Source organism: Panicum hallii, chromosome 7 (genome assembly GCF_002211085.1).
Source record: "Panicum hallii strain FIL2 chromosome 7, PHallii_v3.1, whole genome shotgun sequence".
In the NCBI taxonomy this organism is placed as follows: Eukaryota; Viridiplantae; Streptophyta; class Magnoliopsida; order Poales; family Poaceae; genus Panicum; species Panicum hallii.
Window position 1 is genome coordinate 44,821,418 of NC_038048.1, and position 23,507 is coordinate 44,844,924.

Here is a 23,507-nt window from a genome sequence, read left to right on the forward strand (position 1 = left end):
AGTATACATTATGCGTATACGAGTACAAATACAAACAACTCGTCAACTGATTTCTGTTTGAACTAACCCCTCCGTCGTGCTCATCAACTCTCACAAGGACTGGTCATCAATCAATGTATAATCCTGCCTGCCATCCTGTTGGTGGCGACGCAAATGGGCAACTTCTCTTCGTCGTCGTCATCCACGATCCAGTCATCCAATCCAACCGCCCGATCGAGGTGCGCCTCCATATATGCGCATGCCGGCTTCACCATTTGGCCGTGGCGTTAGTGCTAGTCGTCGCCTGCAACTGCAAAGCTTCTATCCGACTCCTCTGCAGCTGCGAGCGCCTCTTCCTTCCATCGCGTGCGCGAGAATGTCTGCGCTGGCGAAGGCTCTGGTCGCCCTCGTGGCGATGGCCGCCGTGGCCGAGCTAGCCGCCGCCAAGAACCACACGATCCGGTGGTCGGCGAGCGGGAACTACGGCGACTGGTCGGCCTCGAACGCGGTCAGCGTCGGCGACAGCGTCGGTGAGCTGCTCGTGACCGATCGATCCTTGCCGTCTTGCCTGTTTTTATTTATGCCTCCGTTCTGACGACGATCTGGCGACGCAGTGTTCACGTACGGGCCGCCGCACACCGTGGACGAGCTGCCGTCGGAGGCGGACTACACGGCGTGCAGTTTCGCCGGCGCGGTGTCGTCGGACAGCACCGGCAGCACGGCCTTCACGTTCGACAGGCCCGGCACGAGGTACTTCGCGTGCGCCACGGGGTCGCACTGCGCCGGCGGGCAGAAGGTGGCCATCACGGTCTCCGGCGCCTCCTCGCAGAGCCCGGCGACGCCCAAGGGGAACTCGGCAGCGCCGATGGCCGGGATCGCCGCGAAGCTGGCGCTCGGCCTCGGCGTCGGGGCAGCCCTGCTCGCCGCCTTCAACTGATCGACCGAGCTCCGTCCCGCCATCGTGTGCCGAACGCTTCGTGTTGGTTCAGGTTGGGCCGTGTGTCGCCGACTCGTCGCGCTTGCACAGTAGCACGGTTGCCACTTCGCCGCTTTGCAATACGCACTGTTGATTTCATGATTTATTACATGATACTCAAAATGGTCTGGTATTTCATCCTCGCCATGTGTAGAACATGTTCTTGCAGACGTAATGGATTTTTTGTTTGGCAAGCTGATGGAGTAATACACGTTCAATTCACAATCCAGTCAATCAGATCAGAGTATCAAACTACTAGCTATAATCGTGCCATCCTGTTGACGGCAATGCAAATGGGATGTGAGTTTTTCATCCCGCCAACTTCTTCTTCGTCGTCGTCGTCATCCACAATCCAGTCATCCAATCCAACCACCCGACGTGCGGTGCGGCTCCATATATTCGCGCCTCTCCAATCCTCTGAAGCAGCGGGGGCGGCTTCTTCCATATCTTGCGCGAGAATGTCTACGCTGGCGAAGCTTTGGTGGTCCACATGGCGATGGCCGCCGTGGCCGAGAGCTCGCCGCCGCCGCCAACGAGGACACGATCCAGTGGTCGGTGGTCGCGTGAACTACAACGACTGGTCGGCCACAAACCCGCTCACGAATGCTTTAGCTCCCACAAGGCCCCATGCCTGTTTTGGCTCTGTATTGTACTATCTGTCTATCTGACCGAGACGTACGCCGGCGATGACGACGGCGCGCGCGCGTCACGAGCTGTGCGCAGTGTTCAAGTACGCGCCGCCGCACACCGTGGCCGAGCTGTCGTCGGAGGCGGCCTACAAGGCATGCGACCTCGGCAGCGAGCTGTTTTTGGACAACAGCGCCGGCACCGGCTTCACGTTCCACGAGGCTGGCACCTGGTACGGCGGCGGCGGGTGGACCGGAGGAGGAGCCGAGGGGGCGGCCGGAGGAGGCGAAGGACCCGGGCGTCCAGAACCGGGGTGTATCTGCAAATATTCGAATCGCAATTAATAATTGCGATCCGATTTAGGGGGGTATATGCATATATTAGGGGGCATAATGTAAAACTACGGATCGCGATTAGGGGTGTATTTGAAAATAGTCGGGGGTATTTTGCAAAGATGCTTCCCCGGATAAGTCACGCCGCCGCCGCGGCCCCCTCCGTCCCGTGAGCGCCTGCGACGATGAGCAAGCATGCCCCCGGCCTCCTGCTCCGCGAGGTGGCGCACAGCGGTGGTGAAGGCCAGCGTGGGATGGAGCGGCCGCCGCCCCAATCGCCGTTCCTCGCCTCCACTTGCTGGCAAAGATCGCGTGATGCGGGAGCTGTCCTGGCTTCATGCCGCGTGCGATGGATGCACCTGTGATGATGGAGTGCGGCGGCCGGGTGTAGCCATGGACGCCTAGCTTCCTGTTCTCTGCTGTGGCAGCGACGCCGTGTGGCCAGAGGATTGCTTCGGGCGGTTGGGCCGGCCTGGAAGCGCAGCCATTCGGTGCGAACTGCCAACCCATGATTTCGCCTTGCCGCCTCGCGTCACATCGCGTCTCGCGCCATTAACTCACAGCAATGCTGCAACGGCATGAGCTGCTTCTTGCCTCTCAATTGTGGGCATGGCTCTCAATTGGAGAATAGGAGAGGGAGGGGGTCAGGCGTGTGGCGTGTCAGGTCACTGCCGCTTGCGCGGGCATCAGGGCCTGAACCGAAGGGAGCAAATTCGCAGCGCTATGGGAACGCGATACATGCAGGCATGCAAATTCCCTGGATTACTGACACCCGGTGCAGGAAGGATGAGCAGAGCAGACGTAGGAGTGGCTTCAGACATCAGAGGATGCCATCAGCCATGAGCTCAACTCAGCTCCCTTCTTTTCTTCCTCCAATGTCCATGCTCCCTTCCTGCTTGGACCTTGAACCATCCAGTATCTGAAATAGTTCCTCTTCTTCATACACATCTAGGCTTCCAACCAGTGAGGACGGCAGAGCATGTACATACCTCGATTTTGAACTTTTCAAACACTAAAATCATACGTAGGATTCAGAAACTGGACTCACCTCACAACTCACAACCTCGACGACAACGTTCACTCTTTCAGAGTTTCAGTAACACGAAATTGCAAAAAGATTGAAAGACCATCCGATTCCTTTCTTCACAGTTCCCATCGTTCCCTGTTGATGTGATCGCCTCAGCAGCTCAGCAGATCGACCTTGAACCCAGAAGGCTCTTCTTGTACCCTTCCTCCAGCCCGGACCTGGCCATGTTCATCGTACAGGGGCTTGTTCATCGTCTCCGGCAGGTAGAAGACTAACAGCTCGCCGACGATGCCTGACGCGCCAAACACCGCGAACGGCAGTACGGAATCATTCACCCGAGCACCACCACCAGCGGCGCGACGTTGGCCCCCGCCTGCGTCGCGCACCCCGCGCCGCGTTCGGCGCCATCGTCGGGAACCAGAGGACTGGCTTGCTGCGGGAGTCAGATGGGTGGGAGAGCTGGTCCGTGCTGCAAGGGGTAGTCGGGTGGGTGGGAAGTGGTGTCTCGTGCCAGGCGGGGACTACGGCGGCGGCGGGTGGACCGGAGGAGGAGCCGAGGGGGCGGCCGGAGGAGGCCAAGGGCCCGGACGTCCAAAACCGGGGGTGTATTTGCAAATATTCGGATCGCGATTACTAATCGCGATCCGAATTAGGAGGGTATATGAAAATATTAGGGGGCACTATGTAAAACACCGGATCGCGATTAGTATATGAAAATAGTCGGGGATATTTTGCAAAGATTTTTCGCCGGCTAAGTCCCGCCGTCGCTGAGGCCCCCTCCGTCCCCGGCGGCCGCCTGCTACGATGAGCAAGCATGTCCCCCAGCTCCTGCTCCGCGTGGTGGCGCACAGAGGTTGCGACGGCCAGCGTGGGATGGAGCGGCCGCCGCCCCAATCTCCGTTCCTCGCCTTCACATGCTGCTAAAGCTCGCCTGGGCCATGGATGCACATGTGACGATGGAGGAGGGTGGCGAGTGTAGCCATTGGTGGTGGCCGGTGTTGATGTGCGGAGACCGGCCAGATGATTGCTGCGGGCCGGCTGGGAGCACGGCCATTCGAGTGCGAAGCCATGATTTCGCCTGGACACCTCGCGTCGTGCGCCATTGACTCACGGCAATGGCATGAATTGCTGCTTGGCTGCTTGCCCATGGGCCATGGCTCTCGATTGGAGAAGAGGAGAGGGAGGGGGTCAACCTGCATCTATTTGAAGTCCTGAGAGACATTTGCTTCGCGCTGCGCGTAGATTTGGATCCTCGAGAGATTTGCATGGATGCTGATAGCTGAAACGTGAAACATACACAGAGACTGCTGGTGAAAAATCAATCTGGTGAAGAGCTCGTTCGCTTCTCTAATGGACCCGGCATGCTCGGTTGAACCTGAGCTAATCGTAAGCTCACGCGCAGTCGCTTCAGTAGGCTCGCAGCTACACGAACGCGATACTTGCTGGAAGCAGATTCCTTGGCTTCTTCATCGTAGAAGAGCACCAGCATGCCAGCGATGACCAACGCGCCGAACACCGCGAACGGCACCCTCCCCCCGACAGCCGCCACCAGCGGGCAGCGGCGCCCATCTGCGCCGCCTGCGCGCTGCACCCATGCGCCGCGTTCTGCGCCACCGTCGGGAACACTCTGCCGTGCAGATGACCAGCGCCGGGCCGAGCATTGCCGGAGGCCCGAGCAGGCACATGGGTGACGCTCTTCGCAGCCCATGCGATCCATTCCGCGCTCTGCTTCTCCTACCAGCAGACCACCACGCCCACCGCCGTCGCACTGCGCCCGGGGCCAGAAGGTGGCCATCACGGTGTCGGGCTCCGGCGTGCAGAGCCCGGCGAAGCCAGAGGGGAACTCGGCGGTGCCGATGGCCGGCGCGGCCGGGTTCGCGGCGAAGCTGGCGCTCGGCCTCGCCGTCGGAGGAGCCCTGCTCGCTGCCTTCTGAGCACTTGGTTTTTGCTGGTGATCTGTGGCTGGACTTGCACTGTGTGTGTCCTGTAATAAGCTCTTGGCAATACATGCTGCGTGTGACTTGATGTGTTGTGAAGTTGAAACTTGAAAATTTATTTTCTGCCCCTACCGTTGTGTGCAATTCATGAGATCGAAATTTCATTGGAAAAGAAACGTGCACTCTAACTGAATGCATGATTCTTGCAAAACCACTGCTCTCAGAAAGTCAGTACCATATATAGTTTTCACAGCAAGGTAAGGTTTGCACAAAAGTTCATTTAGGAGAGACAATAGTTCTAACAAAGTTCATGTAGAGAGATAATAAGCCCAATAACCTGAGTAAGCTGATCACTAGAGAAGAATTCCAGCATTAGAACCAAAAGCTAGTATGGAACATTACATCACTGCCTGCCACAACATGCATCCAATGCAAACATGCAGAACACACGCGGTAGCTAGGTGACCTAGCCTAGGTCCAGGGCATATTTGCATAAGCTAACGCTACAACTACAAGTGCAAAGTGCAAACAGCAACAGCCAGAATATTGGCAACATCCACAACTACAAAAGGATGACGGCAGCAAGTATCCAGAGATAGCCTGTACTAGAGGATTATTGCCTCGCCAACATTCACCCAAAAAGAAATCTGAGATCTTCTTTGCTGAGCTGTTGCCTGAATATGTTCCCGTCCAAAACCCGCTCTACCATCCTTCTCTTCATGTTCTGACAAAAGAAATACGCATTTTAAGTGAGAGAAAAAGAGAGAGGAAAGAGAAGACAAACACAAACACATTAAAATGATCCTCAGATGACAATCTGTAGGCGAAGTATAATCGACGAGGTCAATTAGTATTAACCCTGTATGGGGCAATTGGGAAAGAAACTAAAGTAGCTCACTGATTTAAATATATGTTAAAATTTCATTTTGTGACTGTAAATTACATGTGACCCTGAACATTTTGCTTTTACTCCTTTTGATGTCAGTAAAACGTGCTGATTCACACAAGCAATAAATTGCATGTCCACTGTAGAAGAATAGCTCATGATTTCAGCAATGAAGTTGTCTTTAAAAGTAGTAAATTACTACTTACTTGCAGAGCTAGAATGCGTTCTTCGATTATGTCTTCAACCACTAACCGGTACACAGTTACCGGACGGGTTTGACCAATTCTGTGAGCTCGGCCCATTGCCTGGTCCTCTAAAGCACCTTTCCACCAAGGATCAACGATGATGACATGTGAAGCAGCAACCAGGTTGAGACCAACACTGCCAGCCTTCAGAGAAACAAGCAGTACTGTCACCTGAAGAACGAAAATGATTCTATGCATCAGCTGGTGATATGTTGAAGCTTTGCGAAAAACAGAGCAAAAATCAAGAATGGACCTCTGGTTTTGTCTTAAAAGTCCGTCACTGCTTTGTCTCTGGATTTGTCTTTCACCTTCCCATCGAACCTCCTGAATTGTATACCGTTGCTGTTCAGTATAGACTCCAGCAAGTCCAGCACCTTGGTGAATTGGGAGAGCACTAGTGCCTTCTCAGGAACTGATTCAGTTGAACTTGATTCAATATTATTATCACTCTCAGTAATGGTGTGCTTCTTCACAACTGAGTTAAGTATATCAATGATTGTGTTCATCTTAGAGGAGACATAATTTCTCTCAAATATTGTAGAACATGGTTGATCATCACTTCGGCTTTTCACAAGACTAGGATGGCCGCAAGCCAGTTGAAGTTTCTTCATCAGTTTAGGATGTCGTCCATAGTAGGGGGGTTTTCTTCAGGACGTCTTCTTTGCGTCGGGGTAGTGTCATATTCCTGTAGTATGAAAACCAAATCAGCATCAGACATTTCGTTCCTAAGTTCTGGATATTCGTACCTTGCATTGAAAGTGAGATGGAAACTGGATTTCACTCATTAATTGTAGGGATTTGCTTCCACACTCCTCTTTAAAAAAGTGGTATGATTAGTATGGGTAAATCAAATAAATAATATTACTTGATTCAATTAGACACTTAATCCAAACAAATATCTCCTCATTTTTCCTACGACATGTGTTTTTGAGAGATAATATCTTAATTAATACCCTGTGATCTGAAGGGAACTGTCTGTCATCCAAGTACAGCACAGCTTTTTCAACAGCCAACTGATGAATCTTGATCTGATGAAGGAACAACTTTACACGCACACAAATGATCCATCAACAGCAAGCTTTGTTGAATTCAGAAGTAGTCGGTTTTCTTTTTTTTTATCACAATATTTTGAAATTAAACTGATTAATAGCCATATAGATTTGCCCATTGTCGTTAATAACTACTCCAACTTTAAGATTTACAAACTTATTTAAATAGGACTACTGAAGCAAAACCCCTAACTTGTAAAGGCATTTCACATTGAATTCTGGATTGATAAACCTAGTGTACTTCAAGAAAATACAAATATTTTATTTGCTTCATCAAACAAACAAAAAATAATGTACAAGGCCTATGAGGTAAAAAGATCTTACTAGATCAAAACCTATCACATTACTAGAGGTTACATGAAGAGCTATGTCAGAAGTATCTGTAATTGTGTTGCAACAGGAGCTCCAGAAAACAATTGGCTGATTTGAGATTAGAGTATAAAAAAGGTGCAATTAGTTAGGCTCAACAAGAAAGGATTGGATAGCTAGCTAGCATTCTGAGATTAAGCAGTAATAACGCATCATGACTGCAAAAATTGAGTACGGATTGACGCTTTGATAATGAATTGAAGGAATTAAAACTGGAAATTACCATCCACATTTCCTGACAGCCTTTCTCCAGCCTCGAATAGAAACCTTGCTCCGCTGGGGTGAAAATTATTTTCCCCATCTGAATTGTCTTAGGTGGCAATTTAATGATTGGTTCTCCATTTATGTGTGTCTCTGTATGCAAAAAAGTACAAGTATATCAATGATAGAACAGAACAATGAATGAAGAATCAGGGTAAAGCCGAAGGTAATGAAAGAGCATATTACAAAGGATGCAAACTTATGAAAGTTCCTTAAAAAGTCATACAGGAAGAATGAAAAATAACATCGAAATAAAATCAATGAGCCTAGCATCAATTTTCTTCCTCAAAATAAAGAGGAAACAGATTCTTTAACTATGTATCCCCCTCGTTCAGTTTTCCAGTTCTCTGATGTCCTTCATAATTTTGGTAATTAGCCCCAATAAAATTAAACAGATCTATACTAAAAACAAGATGAGAAACAGGTGAAGTTAATTTTGCACCAGTAGTATGCTCAATTCACATGCAGGCAGAATGCAAATGTATGTAACCATAATGGTGGTGTTAAAAAGTGATATAGAACTGCAGACACACAAACAGTCAAAGCACATTATTTCACATTTCATGCGCTGCAGAAGAACTACTCTCAACAGTATTTCAAGTTCCGTTTTGCCGAGACTTGCATATGTAGAATTTTGATTCTTTAACAAAAAGCAAAATGAACTATATTCAGAATATGGTATACATTTCAAGAAGCACAAATAGCTGTAGAAATCATCCAATTTATTCTGCAAAGGTGTTCCTGACATGCACCATTTCCTTTCACCTTCCAATTTCCAACAAGCTTTGGCCACCAAAGAATTGCGGTTTCTTATTTCATGAGCTTCATCGAGCACAACTCTAAACCATCGTACCGCGGCAACCGGTTTGCTTTTATGGTCATCTGAATCACTTGGTTTCTTCGCAACCCCCTGTTAGGTTTAGGAATCGCTAGAGTGTTGGAATCAGAGGGTGAGGCCGAGAGAGAGGGAGAGAGAAGAGAGGAGAGGGAGGAGTAGAGGACCGTCGGTTTTCACTGTAGAGGAGCTGACGGCGAAGTCGAAGTCGAGATTGACGAGGTGGCCGACGGCGAGGTGGTGATGAGGTTGGAGACGATGTAGCAGTGATGACGGCGCGGTGTAGAGGGCGGCGGACTTCCCGTCGCTTCAGCGCTGGATCAATCGGGATCTAGGGTTGTGCTATTTCAGTGAACCTTGGGCCATGTGCCTCATTTCCCCTTTTATAGCGCTGCGCGACGGGGCCTTGCCAACCGTGTTGGGTTGGACGCCCCCGATCAGGGCGCGATCAAGGAGTCCGACACGGTCGTTGGACCATGTCAGATTAGATCAATCCTAACACCCCCTTCTTCCTGGAACGGAATTGTTGCTTCACAATCCCATGTGGTGATCACAACATCATACTTAGCCAGCTCTTCTGGGTCCATGGCCCTTGAACATCCATGATAAACAAGAGCAGACAATGTAGCATCCTTTGTAACCTTATGAGACAACTCCTCCTCCCATTGTGTCAGAATGCATTTCGGGCACACTAGAAGTGTTGCTCCTGCTGGCTTGGCCATGTACGTGGACCTCAAAGGTTGAAACAGAGGATGACATTCTATCCACATCACGCAGCTTAACATCGGTGGCATGACATGATGGTTTTTGACGAAATAACAAGCTTGCAAAAGCTCCTAATAACTTCATAGGTTGATCCTTCATCTCCTTGTCAACAACGATGGCTGCTCTATCTGAATCATTAGACATGAATTTGGAGTGCTGAGTCCTCTCCTTCAGAATAAGAGCAATCACTACTATTGTCTTTCCAAGTCCCTGTTACAAGAGGTAGTAGCCTGTAAAACATGACTGTGAGCTTGAAAGTCAGTAAAACGTAGGGGATCTGGTAGCATGATTAATGGCTGTTGAAAGTCAGAAATGACCTGTTCATCCGCCAGAATTCCACCTGCACAATGTTTTTTTTTTGCGACCATGCCTAAGCACGTTTTTATTAAGAGGAGGAAAGGAGTTTACAACAGGCAACAGGCTCAAGGGGCTCGCGATGGCGAGCTCCTCTAACCAGGTTCAGGTCCAAAACAATTAAGCTATTACATGAACCAAATTTTGCGACCTAAAGCTAAGAGCCTCCGGGAAAAGCCTCTGAAGGTGCCTGAAACCTGCGTAAATTGTTCTCCCGGAGAAGCATCCAATTCTGTGCCATTCTCTTTGAAACACGGAAAATGGTTACCAATGAACAAAGGTATCAGGAATAAACAGAGGAAAAAAAAAAGAGTTAGAGTAAACTCCACAGTATGTCCTGAATCAACACAGGGTTCCTAAACTTATGTAATGCATATCTAGATACATAAACTTGTATAAGCTAGCAGGTCAACAAAGGTCCAACCACCCTTATTTAGGATAATCTTTATCCTTCAGATAAATCACTACCTTTCCTGCCATATCACAAAATGTTTGCCGATTAACTTAGCTTTGTACCTGCCTTCTTATCTTACTTATATTAGATTATTAAGGGTCTGGTTTGCAAAAGTTTAAGGACCTATAGTGCATTTCGTTCAAAAGAAAACTTGTAGTTAACAAGTGAAGGTTGCTTACCTGATGCTTGTGGAGCGTAACTGACATGCCTTCCTCAGATAGATCTTGTTCCACATTCTCGATGGATGGACTGCATAAATTAAAAAAAAATCCGGTAGCATATATATTGTTCCTGTAGTCTCGGGGCTAACGCGTTACCGTGAACTTGCGTGCTTCGATGGACCAGAGATTACATACCTGCAGCTGGAGGTATTCCTCGTAGACAGCTCTCTCGCTAGGATGAGAGAAACCTTCTTCCTCTGGTTGGCTTCTCTTGTCGCGGCCATCGACATCTTCAAAGCCATTATTACAGCTGGATGGGAACAATGGCGGCATGACCCGATAACTTCGCATGCCGGGGCGAGAGATCCTGGATGGAAATGGCGGGGCCAGAAAGCTTGCACGTCTGGCATCATCTGAAAGTTTACAGCAGGGGAAGTGATATGATGAACTTGTAGGTCACAGTTTATTTGCACAATTGCACCTCCCGGAGTGAACCGGTGGTTGGTGGTGATGCCAGTGGCCATGGAGATGCGCCGAAGGGGAAGGAGGCATGCATGGGTGCTTTGCTTACCGGCGATGGCTACTCATCGAGGCCCCTCTGGCGCGGACCCGGCGACGCTGGGTTCGCAGCAGCTGGGCGCGTCCCGCCGCGGCGGGCAACGGAGCCTGAGCTCACCCGGCGAGCGGAACCGCGCGAAGCAGCGCCAGCGCCACCGGCATCTATGGGGCTCGCGTCGAGGTCGAGAAGGCCAAGGGACGGACACTGCCGCCTCTCTCGGCACTCCATATAGTACAGCTACTGTACATTTTTCGTATTCGACCTCTACTACTAAAGAAAATAGGTGAGCGTAGATCTTGGCTCATTGCTCTACTACCAGCACAGTGTCGAAGTAAGGGGGTTAAGTGTAAAGCAGAACCAAGTAGTACTGAAGTCTGAACTCTGAACCGACTCTTGGGCTTCCTGCCACTCAAAAAAAAAAGACTCTTGGGCTTCCTGACACCGCGCGTGCCCGTGCCATCCGGCGGTGGCAAAGTAGCAACCATCCTACGCACAAAACACTACTGTATTGACCGCATGGGCGTCTGGAAAAGTCTGCGGCGCCATAAAAGTCAGGTATTCCGAAGCCAAAAGAAAAAAAAAAGCCAGCGGCTTCAGTGGCTTACGGTTCATTTGGGCCTCGATTTATGAAACGACTTTGCACTTTAGTGCCGGAACAATGTCGCTGTAGTGCTTTCGCAGGTGAAGCAGAAGCCGGTGGAAGTTCTTCCAGACGAGCCAATAGAAACTATAGAACCTTTTTTTCTGAACATAGAACTTTGCAATTCTTTTAGCAACTATCCAAATGTCGGCTAAACCTACTCTCACAAATTCACAGTGGAGCACCGGTCAACTTCCAATATCTGCAACCGTTATTTACAGATGATAGCTATATTTAAATAGCTCTCGGGCCCTCAAACCTATACCTTTGAAATCGCCAAACTGAATAAACCTAGCATATTTATATATGAACATACAATGCCCCCCTGTGATTATTCATCCATTCCATTACCAATACTGTTGTCAGGCAGCCTAACTTGCTCGTTTTCTGCTCTCCATGAAAATCCTCGTGAGTTGCCTGCGATCCATTTATGCCTTGAACCGAACAACAATGCATGATATGTCATCTTTACTCTGTCTTTTTAGCGCTTCGGCAGTTAATTGCCTGGCAGCTGCATATGGATCCTTGTACCTTTTGGCCAAATCGACAACCTCCTGATTGTTCATCACCTGGTGATGTCGATAAAAGGAAAAGTATTAAGAATGCAGCCATGGATATGCTTCCGATCAGCTATATTCTGCCCATTTGGAAATTTTGAAATAACAAGCCACACCTTCCAAAGGCCGTCGCTCGCGAGGACAAGTAGCTCCGCAGTGTGATCTATGTCTTCAACTTTTATATCGGGCTCTGATCTCAACAGTGATTTTAGATTCCTGTCTCCAAAAGCTCTGGAGACAGCCAACTGACCACATACCCGAGGAACATCTCCTGAAATTTAGAGTGTTAGATTCAATATGCTGTCATGCTTCTGCTTATTTTTAAGGCACATGGTCTTGCTTAACTGCTTATCTAGGAATAGCATCTTAAAGGATAACAATTGTATAGAGAGTTTCCAAAAGACAAAGAATTACAAGTAATGCCACTACACCTTACTATAATTAGGACTCCTTAATATATGTCAATGCTAATATTGTAATTTTCAATTTCGAATTATTCCTTGCAAGGAAGTGCATAAATTGACTACTGCTATGTTTCTATCAACACTGCCCATAATGGCATAACACTGTTGTTTCAAACTATCACAATACAAGAACTCACTGCTTACATTATTTTGACATGCAACGCATCATTAAGCCATTAGCAGCATCCTTTTTGTTACAAAATGTATGGTTTTATCAAAACATACTTTGAACCATCCAATAGTAAGCTAACCACATGATGTTGTACAGTGAACACTTGCATATGACTAGTAGCAAAGATTAAAATAAGTAATCATGTAGCTGAACTTGGCTAGTAGACAGTTTTTTATTTTCCCTACCTAAAAGCCTTCCACTAATACCGTTAAAAAAATATCTCACTAATATTGTGAATTTGAAATGTTCAAATGCTCTGGAACAAGACCAGTGAACTGAGTATTGAAAAGTTGATCAGGCACCTGAATCTTTTAAATCAAGGTACCGTGCTTAAATGTAAACCATTGAGGACACACCTGGCATGTTTGAAACAAAGCCACCCCTATTTTCAATTACGCTGCGCTCAACATTCGGATCATGGTCTACTGACATCTGTATGGGCTCACCACCTTTCAAAAGAACAGCTCTTGAATCCCCAACATTAGCTACCCATAACTTCCTGCCATTTACAAGAATGGCAGTTACGGCAGTGGAGCCACCTTGTCCCAAATCCGGAGTATGCGACAAAATAGCTTGGTCTGTTTTTTCATAAGCTTTTGTGATCGCTCTATCTGTATGTGTCCAAAACTCTTCCTAAAATAGCCTGATAAGAATAAGATCACCACACCGCTAGTGAATCTCATTGAAACAAAAGCTTAAAACTTACTTCTTTCATAATATTTGAAAACAAATTCTTCTGTAAATACGCAGGAACAGTATCTCCTAGATGGCCGTCAAAAATAGCAAAAAGACCAAGCTCGTTTCCTTTCACATCAACAAGATCGGCGACATGATAGTCCTCCATCGGATGATTCGTCATCCCTCTTACAAGATTGTAGCCATAGCAGACCTTGACTTGCCCTTGACAGCCTTTCCCTTTACCAGATGCTGTCGACCCATGCCCCGTGAACTGTACACAAGCAGAACAATCAGCATGGGTAATGTGGTTGAAGTGTTAATATGATATAAGTTGCAGTAGTCATCCTAGCTTACTAGCAAGCTTCTGAATAAAGATATATCATGAACCATCTTACTTTTTAGAGTATTTCCAGGTGGAGGGTGACAAATTAATGAAACTCGTGTCGCTGGATAGTATTTTGTACCAATAAGTCAATAGTAGCCACTAGTAATTACTAGTACCACAGGAATACATAATTATAATTAATTGACAAAAGCTTCAGAACAATTCCATATATGCCGCAAACAATCAACGAAATACGTGCCAGCAGAAACTGATCGAAAGAGGGCTTACCTCTGAGCGAACGGCTCCGAAGCAGCAGAACCTTGCCATATCTGGGTAATTCCCTCTCAGCTCCAATCCAGGAACTGAAATTTAAAAAATGAAACAAAAGGGGAGGGCGAATTCAGAGGTCCCCACAGCCACCGAGAGACAGTATCCCACCAGGGCCTGAGCCAGTATCGGACCTGGGTGTCCACCCGATAGAATTTTTGCAAAAACTCGAAGTCAGTAGGCATCATGCATATACTCAGATCCGAATACAAATAAGCCCAATTAGGGTTCGGGGTGCTCAATCGGTTTCGCACGGCAGCAAGGGAAGAGAAGAGAAGGGATACCTGGCGCGCGCGGATGGCGGCGGCGGCGGCGGCGTCGCTGGCCCAGTCGTCGCCGCAGGGAAAGAAAGGCGCGCTAGAGGGGAGGCGAACGGAGGAAGAGGGGAGAGAGTGGAGGGGGACAGCAGGTGGGAGGAGAGGATGGCAGTTGCAGGTCGCCACTGGCGCAGGAGTCGTCGCCCAGCCGTCGCCGCTACGGTGCTGCTGGTGCACAGCACTGGTGGGTTGGAACGGGTCAACGCAAAAGTAGTTTGACCCCCCCCCCCCCCCCCCCCCAACACTACTTATTTATTTTGGATTCTAGGCTTTGGGCTGGCGTGGCCCACAGTGCAATCCTCAGCCCAGATGGCCCAACGGGTACCCGAAACTAGCCCACCGGAGCTGCTGCTGCCGCTGCAATGCTCGAATGCTTGCTTGATGCTTGAATTTTTTTTGAAAAAGGGTTAAAAATATTAAATTCGAAAAAGGGTGCCGTTTTGAAAATTTTTGAAAAATGGGTACCTCCCGCCTGATCAACGGGCGGGAGGCGTGGGACCGGACACCTCCCGCCCATCCAACGGGCGTGAGGTGCCAAATCTTTTCTCAGGCCCTCCCGAGGGCCTCTTCGCGAATAAGAAATTTTCTTATTCGCGAAGAGGCCCCTAAGACATCCCGCCCGCCCGTTGTAAGACATCCCGCCCGCCCAACGGGTGGGAGGTGCTCACTTTCTTATTTTTTGTTCAATTTATGTTTTACAAATTATTTAAAATACTTTTTGAAATACAAGATTTATTCACCGTACTCTTCTGTGTACATAAAAAAATTTAGTTCAATTTTACGAAGAAGATTATGGTATCTAAAACTCGTACGAAGATGGTTAAGCGATAACGTTTTGCAACGTAGAATCCAAATATTACGATAGTACGATACATCAAGCCATTAAAAATAAAATAGTATGATACAAAAAATAGTTTAAATATACAGAGTCCACCGAATCAGGAGTATCTACTCCGCCTGTCCCGATCCTCGCGCTCTCTTGGTCCTCCCCCTAGTCCTATGCCGTCGGCGTATGTGCCCCTCCGAGTACGTGAGTGCATCTGAAGCACGGTGAGGACGAGGCGGAGGAGGCGCCGGCGTGAACGAGTCATCCTAGAACTGTGGAGGTGGAGCGGCATACATCTAGGAGAGGCCAATGATGTCTGGCTCAGCGCCGCCGCCCTCCAACTCCGACAAACTGACGGAGCCGCCGTCCCAGTCCGGCACACCGAACAGACCACCGTGTGCAAGAGCTCCCATCGACCACGCATGCTGAGTATAGCCCTGAGAATACGGAGCAGCTGGCGTCGAACCCGATAGGAGAGACGTTCCTGGAGCATAGGCGCCAAACGTCTGAGGCTCCATTCTTGCAGGAGGAGGCCACATTGCCGTTGAGTGCATGACTATAAAAACAAATGAAATTAGTCGTGTAAATCAAAGTTGTTCGAAATGGTAATTATAAAGAACTTACAGCTCGAACTGGCGGCAGTACCGCTGGACGCTGCGTGCGGTGCTGGAGAGGTCGATGGGCCAGCTGTGTATACGTGGGCGGACGCACGAGATGAACTGGAGGCCCCCACGTCATCTCTGCTGCAACACGTCAGTGCACGTAACGCTCGCGTCAACTTGTCATGAATCCGACGAAAGCTCTCTTTGTACCGTGCCTCCGGTACACGTACTCCACGATCAAACAACGTGATCTAAGATGCAGCTTCGACCTCCGCGCAGTGGAGCAGATCGATCTGCATGAGTAATGGGAAGCAGAGTAATATTATTATCGATTTTTTAAAAAGATTTAATAATTGAAGTAGCGAAAGTCGTACCGCGCCACGTTGCGCTTGATCACGGTACAAGGGATACGTGTCCGAGATGGTCGGCGGGTGCTGATGCTCCGCATCATCAATACGTGAAAGAGTGACGTACGAACGCGTGCGAGTGAGGTACCAGCGGAGGTATGCGCCGTAAGACGCCTCTGTGTGTGGCTGCGGCTCGTCCCACACATCGTCAGGTGCGTCTAGCCACCCTCTTACGTACTCCTACAGCTTGACAACCCAGTTGACTTCATTGGCATGATATCCCCTGCGCGAATATCTATTGCAAACATTTGAAAGACAATATTATTTTATGATAACGGTTATATAATTAATAGAAAATGAGTTATCACAAACTTACTCGTGTACGCTGCGCGGCACGGCCTGGAACTCTCGGGGTAGGAGAGGGAAGTGTTGTCGTCGCCCGAACTGCCTCATCACTCGCTCGACGCACTAGAGCTCCATGACAATATCAAACACTAGGTTCGCCTTTGTGAGCCAGTACGCCTCGTCACGCGTGCACAGGGAGGACAACCCGTACGGCGCACGTGTCTGGGCAGCCGCAGCGGTATACCGGGTCCAGATGACAAGTGTGCTGAGTGACAATTGAGCATTCCCAATAATCTTTCCATTTGCCCTTATACGCATGCACCCGCCACGGACAACCCTCCTTCACACATACAACATCGTAGTTACGAGACTTGCACTCGACTGTTTTGAACTCTCGCATAAGAGAGAGACCAACACTTAATAGCTTCCTTCACCTCATCAATTGACTGGTACCTCACACCCTGGACAACTTCGTTCTCTCTGCAATCCCAAGGCACGCTGGGTCCCTCATCTATGACAAGATGACTGAAGTCGCTGCTCACCTATTCTTCAGGCACATCCTCATCATCATCAGACGAATCGACATTCATTACTTCATCGAACTCACGATTTTTGTCTCGTAGCTGTTCAACAATACGGGGTATGTTCTCCCCCTCATCAGCCACGCATTGAGGTGCTGCGGTGCCACCTGCCTCAATGTTTGGCTCCTCAACTTCTTCATCAACATCTTCATCCCCGCAACAGCTTCGATGTTTATCAAAAACTTCTGGTACACACTGACAAGGTGTACCAGTGGTCATTGCCAATGACTTGCATTTTGCAGATAACTTAACCAGTCATCGTTGCTTGCAAGTAGCATCGGCTCCCAGATCAAAGCGTGAGTGGTACGATTTATGACGCACTGAATACTCACAGTGTATTCACAGTGTGTGTCTCCTGATTAATCCTTAATCCACTTATTAACCAGTTACATAGGGATTCAAATGTCCTCTCATGCAGTCTGGTAATTCCTCTGACCGCACAGTTGAATTCACTTAAATCTACCATATTTGGCCCATAAATCACATTTCCTTCTCCGTAATATATACTAAAAATACACTACTCGGAAGACATATCTATCAATTATTAATAAACTAGTTATACTACATATTAATACACAATAACCCTAAATTTCTGCGATTCTCGAATTATATTTTCCAGATTCTAAACTATTCAGAATATAAATTATACTAAAAATAATTAAAAATACTAAAAACTATTCAAAATATAACTATCCTAAGAAATATTTCTAAAAACAATTGAAAATACAAAAAACTATTCAAAATATAACTACCCTAAGAAATATTTCTAAAAATAATTGAAAATACTAAAAACTATTCAAAATATAACTGCCCTAAGAAATATTTCCTAGATTATAGTTATTTTCAAGTAATTATACGACTAGAACGAGTATATAACTCCAAACTGACGTATGAACGGGGCTTTGCCGCTTCCTCTCCTCTCTTCCTCTCCTTCCTTTCTTTTTTTTTCTGATTTTTACTGAATAAAATGAAAATTTGGAGGCAAGTGTGGGCTTATATAGGGGCTGGGGAACCTCTCGCCCGCCCAACGGGCGGGATGCCCCTCCGCACTGTACGGGCCCCGGACCTCCCGCCCGTTGGGAGGGTGTGATGCCCCCGCGCCCGTGTCAAGGGCCTCTTCGCGAATAAAAAAGTTTCTTATTCGCGAAGAGGCCCTCGGGAGGGGCCTGGGAAAAGATCTGGCACGTCCCGCTCGTTGGATGGGCGGGAGGTGTCCAGCCCCACGCATCCTGCCCGTTGAACGGGCGGGAGGTACCCATTTTTCGAAAATTTCCAAAACAGCACCCCTTTTTCGAATTTAATTTCTTTAACCCTTTTTTAAAAAAATTCCTTGATGCTTCATATTGGCAGTTGAGAGACCAAAATAATCCTCTAAAAAAAAAGTTGAGAGACCAAAAACTCCACAACACAGACAATAAGTCTGGCATAACATCTGTGGTAAGATAAAAATTGCAAGGAAAACAGCCTCAAGGTCCATATCACTAGCAGGCAAGTGTTTTCTTCTTTCATGTTCATGCTTTCTTCATCAGTTAAGGGAGCAACCTATAGCTAGCCTGCATGGCTGCATATTTATCGTGGCGATAAATATTGATCACATCAGCCCTAGGAAGGATCCTTGCAATTCTTTTTACATGGTATCGTCATATCTTGAAGATATATTTGAGATCCTCGACGGTGAGCTGAGCCGCAGCGCTGCCACCGGATTGGTCCTCGCCCAGTGCAGATTGGACCATCTTCTTTAAAACTTAGTCTTTTGGGGCCATTTTTCTATTGAACTGTGATCTGAATTCTCTCTAAACTCACATGATCAACAAAATTCATACCATCTAAGCAGGGGAAGAAAATAAAGACCCCAAAATGTAAGTGCATCGGCGTGACAAATATTACCTGAAGAGATAAAATGCGATCTTCCACCGTGTCTTTGATGATTAAACGGGAGACACTAACAGGACGGGTCTGCCCGATCCTATGTGCCCTGTCAACTGCCTGATCCTCAGCTGAGGGGTTCCACCAAGGATCAAGCATGATCACATGGCAAGCAGCTACCATGTTCAGGCCAAGATTGCCAGCCTTCAGTGACATAATGATCACTCTCACCTGAAGAATGAAAATTGATTACTTTCTGAAATGTCTAAAGGTAAATAACTAGGGTGGAATGAAAATAAAATGTAGAACGCAAGAAACGAACCTCTGGGTCAGTGTTAAATTCTTTCACTGCTCTTTCTCTTACATTCAGAGGCAGCGACCCGTCCAACCTCCTGAACTCAATATGGTTGCTGCTCAGTGAATGCTCCAGCAAGTCTAGCATGCGAGACCACTGGGTGAAGACTATGGCCTTAGAGGGAGCTATCTCGCTTGGAATTGATCCCGTTGCATCATGATCATTCCCTGTGTTGATGACCGACTTGAGTATGTCGATGGTGGCCTGGCTCTTCGAGGAGGTGTAACTACTTTCACAGATTGAGAATGGTTGGTCCTCAGATGTGGAGCAACTCGTTGTTGCATCTGACTCCAACTTTAGGCCAGAGAACGAACTTCAAAGCATAAGCTAATAAAAGAGATTGGGGACTTATTTCCTTTCCACAATGTGGAGAAGCGGGGCAGACCTTCTCTTTAACCTTCACATTGTTTATTAGTTTATCATGTAACAATCACAGCAGAAAACATGACCGCATGTTGCTACAACAGCTCTCATTGGTGGTTCCTACAGAAAGAAAGAAAATATTGGTATATTGCAAAAGAAAATTAATACCGAGAATAAGTGAGCTAGCAGTTATTGCAAGGTGAAAAAAATCTGCATGTACGAACACTGAGTGAATTGTTTCCTTACACTGCATATGGTACATTTTGCAGCATTTCTTTTCATATTTTCAAGCACATTGCTGCTATTTCCACAGGAAGTTGCTTTGCCAATCCTAGAGAGTGGTCAAACGATTGTTTCCCCTTCAAAAGAGTTAGAACGTCCCACCTAGCCAACCCGACCATAAAACCCAGGTGTTATAGTGGGAGGGGTGGAGGCCTTTATCCTTGGTCCAACATTCCCCCTACGGCGTGCGAGCCCGGCGTAGCCCGCAGCAGGTCTCAGCACACGAGAGACGCAGGGGAAATCGCGCAGCGGAAATGCGTGGCCAGGAGGGATCGAACCCAGGACCTCAGCTCTGGTACCAAGTTAGAACGTCCCACCTAGCCAACCCGACCATAAAACCCAGGTGTTATAGTGGGAGGGGTGGAGGCCTTTATCCTTGGTCCAACAAAAAGGAAAGCGTGGTTACAAGCCTGACGAAGTTGAGACAGCAAGGCCAGGATATGCACATAGTTTTTCTGAATGTACTTTTTAGAGCGTCCCTGTAAAATGAACTCAACATACAAGCATTCAGATATTGCACACTGAAATTTCTGCGCAATTGAAACTTATTACTTTGAAAACAGAAATGTAAAATGAACACATAGAATAAGTATTGACTTAAATGTGACCCCTTGAACCTAACTTTCATAAAGTTAATGTGGACAACTAGCTCATGTTCATCAAAACTTATCATCTGGACTGAAACATTTATCATGTAAGACAACAGGGGGATGGGGCAAGCTACTGACTACTTATTGAAAGAATACAAAATAAAGAAAATTGAGAATGTAAACTGGAAACTACCTTTAACTTTTGACAAGAGCTTTCTTCAAGATATAAATAGAAAGCTCGCTCCTCCTTGGTGAAATCTATTTTACTCAACTGAATTGTCTTTGGTGGTATGTTTATGATTGGCTCTCCATCAAGTAGCATTTCTGTATGGAAAGAGTTAAAAAGTAGATCAATGAAAAAAATATCATAACCAGAAAATAATCAAATAACAGCCAAATATGCTGAAAACGTCTAAAAACTTAGGGTGAAAACATGATGGGATTTCCTTCAGAGAAACAAAGAACTGGACACACACAAAAAAGAAATGAAATGGAGATGTGCCAAGTATTATTCCATAAAAAGTAATAAGAAAATATAATACTTTATATGCTACATCAATACCCATGATTTTTGCAAATGGCAGAGGCCTATGCATCTTCAGAACAGAAAATTTTAATTCATGTTGTCAACTATATAACTCCTAGTCCTGTACATAATACATCCGTATATGTAACTAATCTATATACTAAACACAGAATTTTTTTGTTACGAGTAATTCCAGATTATTTGGGAAATAGTAAGGGCTATAGGCAGAATGATGCACTGGGCAGGTTTTTCAGTGTAGCCTATGTATAGGTAAAAATTGCAGAAAGGTATATGTATTCAAAATATTTTAACTGACCTTTTATGCGCCGCAGCAGAACTATACTCAAGACAGTTTGAAGTTTCTTATAGCCATGAGTTGCATTTCTAGAAACTGGGTTTTTAATCATAGAGCGTAATGAACTAAAGTTAGAGTAAGGCTCATATTTTAGGAAGCGGAAATAGCTGTATAGATCATCAATGCTATTTTGGATAGGTGTTCCTGATAAGCACCATCTCCTTTCCGCGCTCAATCCACAACAGGCTTTAGCCATTTGAGTCTGGTGTCTTTTTACTGCGTGAGCTTCCTCTAGCACAACTCTGAACCATCGTACCATGGCAAGTGGGCCACCCTTTGAATTGTTAGGTTTCTTTTTCTTCTTTGCCTTGCCTGCTGCATTTTTCTCAAGTTTCATCTTATTAATTTCACTATCAGTGTTTTCTTTTGGCACTTCAAGGGACACAATTGCATATGTGGTGACAACAACATCGAATTCTGCCAGCTCAGTTGGATCTCTAGTCCTTGAACCTCCATGGCAAAACAGAACAGACAATTCTGCGCGCTGGGCAACCTTTGCAGATAACTCACTAGCCCACTGCTTAAGAACGCTAGCAGGGCACACCACCAATGTGCCTGCAGCTGGCCTGGACGTCCTCCTCAAGGTTGATGCACTGGAGCTCACTCTGGTCTTCTTCTTGGGCTGAGCTTTAACAGCCTTGACTGGGTAGCATGGGCCCTCAAGTCCTTCTTGTCCACAACAAGCTCTGCTTCGTCATCGTCTTCAGCAGATATATCACATTCTGAATCATTAGACATGAACCTAGATTGCTGAAGCCTCTCCTTCTGTATAAGGGCAATCATAGATATTGTCTTCCCAAGACCCTGCGTCACATGAAAATGAAACTATGTGCCTATAACAAAGGAATCTGATAAAAAAAAGACTAAAATGTATTGGAATAAGGTTCATAAGAAATAACCTGATCATCTGCCAGAATTCCACCAGAACAATGTGTACTATTCTCCCTGGAGACCATCCAAGCTAATGCTATTTTCTTTGAAACATAGAGCATACGAATGAATAGGGCCCCCGAAGTAAGATAAATAATTACAAAACTGCGATTATCAAAAAAAAAGATACCTGATGCTTAAGGAGCGAAACTGACAGAACACCTTCAGGCAGATCTTCTTCCCCTTTTTCCTGACCGAAATGCTGCATACAGTTCAGGAGAAAATAATTCGGTTCATACCAAGTATAATAAAACTGAAGTAGCATACCTGCAAGGCTTCTTCATACACGGCTTTCTCATCGACAGTAAAATGACTCTTTTTAGGGAGTTTTGGCTACTATCGGCTTCAAAATCAATAACAGAAGTCACGGATGGCATTGGCTGACGAGGGAGGTCCTTGCTTGTTCTATAATAGGATGTAGCCTGATGAGTACTTAAAAAGCCGTCTCCATCCAGCATAACTGGTTCATCATCGCTACTCGTGTCATCAGAAGTTGTGCTGAGAGAATGGAGAGGCTGCTGGCGAAAAGGATTGCGGAAATCATGGTGACCGTGATCGTCTTCGCTATCTGAGCACATATTGGTGCTGCTGCTGTCCTCACCATCTGAACACAAGTCAACAATTGCTTCACCATCTGAACTTAAGTCGATGATTTCCATAGTGCCTGCAAACATGCATATGATCCAATCCTGCCTTGTCATATATTTGGTTTATAAGAAAAGTGTCAACAGTAGATGCTCGACGGGTAGATGAAACGTAAACAAGAATGCATTTTCTGCGGCTATACAGCAGTGCCTAATGGATTGAGCAGTCGTTATTTCAACATAAAGGCAAACTGAAGCACTCAAAAAGTGTAGCTGCAGTAGTATACGCTAAGGAGATCTATCACAACAGGAACAGCAGGAAATGCCCTGGGTTCATCACACAGCAAGCATCACACAATCAATCTGCCAACACGTATAAAAAGGAAGCTACATGCATATAAGAACTGTCTGCCGATCGAACTAGTGAATCTACGATGCACATAAATGTACGAAAAATGAAGCGATTGATCAGAACATGATCTAGTCGGCCACTATCTGCCGAACGCGCGTGCAACATGATCCAAGTCGACCGACGCCGACCTGAACTCGTGATCACGTACTGAAGCCTCGGATTACCTCGGCGTCCGTGCGTGTCGCCGCGGCCGGACCGTCGGAGGAGACAGCAGCGTGGAGCGCCGGCGGCCGGCGCGGTTGCAGTC

The 23,507-nt window shown here is 46.9% G+C and overlaps 3 protein-coding genes, 1 long non-coding RNA gene and 2 pseudogenes across 5 annotated transcripts; 2 read left to right on the forward strand and 4 right to left on the reverse strand.

The window, feature by feature from the left end:
• The first annotated feature begins 96 nt into the window (after window positions 1–96).
• Window positions 97–1,149, forward strand: LOC112901452 (blue copper protein-like). The gene is made up of 2 exons (XM_025970378.1): window positions 97–509; window positions 594–1,149. Exons 1-2 carry the CDS (start codon window positions 233–235, stop codon window positions 914–916), a joined length of 600 nt encoding a protein of 199 aa, XP_025826163.1. The 5' UTR covers window positions 97–232; the 3' UTR covers window positions 917–1,149.
• Window positions 1,150–1,641: 492 nt separating this feature from the next.
• LOC112900867 lies at window positions 1,642–4,875 on the forward strand. The gene is made up of 2 exons (XM_025969654.1): window positions 1,642–1,814; window positions 4,683–4,875. The coding sequence occupies exons 1-2, from the start codon at window positions 1,642–1,644 to the stop codon at window positions 4,873–4,875; spliced, it is 366 nt and encodes a 121-aa protein (XP_025825439.1).
• A 549-nt stretch (window positions 4,876–5,424) lies between these two features.
• LOC112901553 lies at window positions 5,425–7,778 on the reverse strand (annotated as a pseudogene).
• A 2,513-nt stretch (window positions 7,779–10,291) lies between these two features.
• On the reverse strand, window positions 10,292–10,980 carry LOC112898949. The gene is made up of 3 exons (XR_003229955.1): window positions 10,829–10,980; window positions 10,453–10,670; window positions 10,292–10,345 (listed from the first exon to the last, which is right to left on the reverse strand). It is a non-coding gene; the product is annotated as an uncharacterized LOC112898949 (long non-coding RNA).
• Window positions 10,981–11,540: 560 nt separating this feature from the next.
• On the reverse strand, window positions 11,541–14,523 carry LOC112901092 (probable protein phosphatase 2C 41). 2 transcript variants are annotated; one of them, XM_025969923.1, is made up of 6 exons: window positions 14,264–14,523; window positions 13,941–14,113; window positions 13,356–13,598; window positions 13,006–13,282; window positions 12,130–12,284; window positions 11,541–12,025 (listed from the first exon to the last, which is right to left on the reverse strand). In XM_025969923.1, exons 2-6 carry the CDS (start codon window positions 13,977–13,979, stop codon window positions 11,885–11,887), a joined length of 855 nt encoding a protein of 284 aa, XP_025825708.1. In that variant the 5' UTR covers window positions 13,980–14,113; window positions 14,264–14,523; the 3' UTR covers window positions 11,541–11,884. The 2 variants fall into 2 exon arrangements, with proteins under 2 accessions (XP_025825708.1, XP_025825709.1); XM_025969924.1 differs by lacking the exon at window positions 11,541–12,025 and having other exon boundaries at window positions 12,152–12,284; window positions 12,952–13,282.
• Window positions 14,524–18,389: 3,866 nt separating this feature from the next.
• On the reverse strand, window positions 18,390–22,923 carry LOC112900868 (annotated as a pseudogene).
• Between the last annotated feature and the right edge of the window lie 584 nt (window positions 22,924–23,507).

What these genes read in the sequence shown, in the direction of transcription:
- LOC112900867 (XM_025969654.1), top strand. Translation starts at nt 1,642, where the DNA reads ATGACGACGGCGCGCGCGCGTCACGAGCTGTGCGCAGTGTTCAAGTAC. An exon ending in TTCCACGAGGCTGGCACCTG is followed by an intron (nt 1,815 to 4,682) that starts GTACGGCGGCGG and finishes TTCTCCTACCAG; the next exon opens with CAGACCACCACGCCCACCGC.
- LOC112901092 (XM_025969923.1), bottom strand. Translation starts at nt 13,979, where the DNA reads ATGGCAAGGTTCTGCTGCTTCGGAGCCGTTCGCTCAGAG. An exon ending in TCGGAGCCGTTCGCTCAGAG is followed by an intron (nt 13,599 to 13,940) that starts GTAAGCCCTCTT and finishes GCTTGTGTACAG; the next exon opens with TTCACGGGGCATGGGTCGAC. An exon ending in TTTCAAATATTATGAAAGAA is followed by an intron (nt 13,283 to 13,355) that starts GTAAGTTTTAAG and finishes AGGCTATTTTAG; the next exon opens with GAAGAGTTTTGGACACATAC.
- LOC112901452 (XM_025970378.1), top strand. Translation starts at nt 233, where the DNA reads ATGCGCATGCCGGCTTCACCATTTGGCCGTGGCGTTAGTGCTAGTCGT. An exon ending in CAGCGTCGGCGACAGCGTCG is followed by an intron (nt 510 to 593) that starts GTGAGCTGCTCG and finishes CTGGCGACGCAG; the next exon opens with TGTTCACGTACGGGCCGCCG.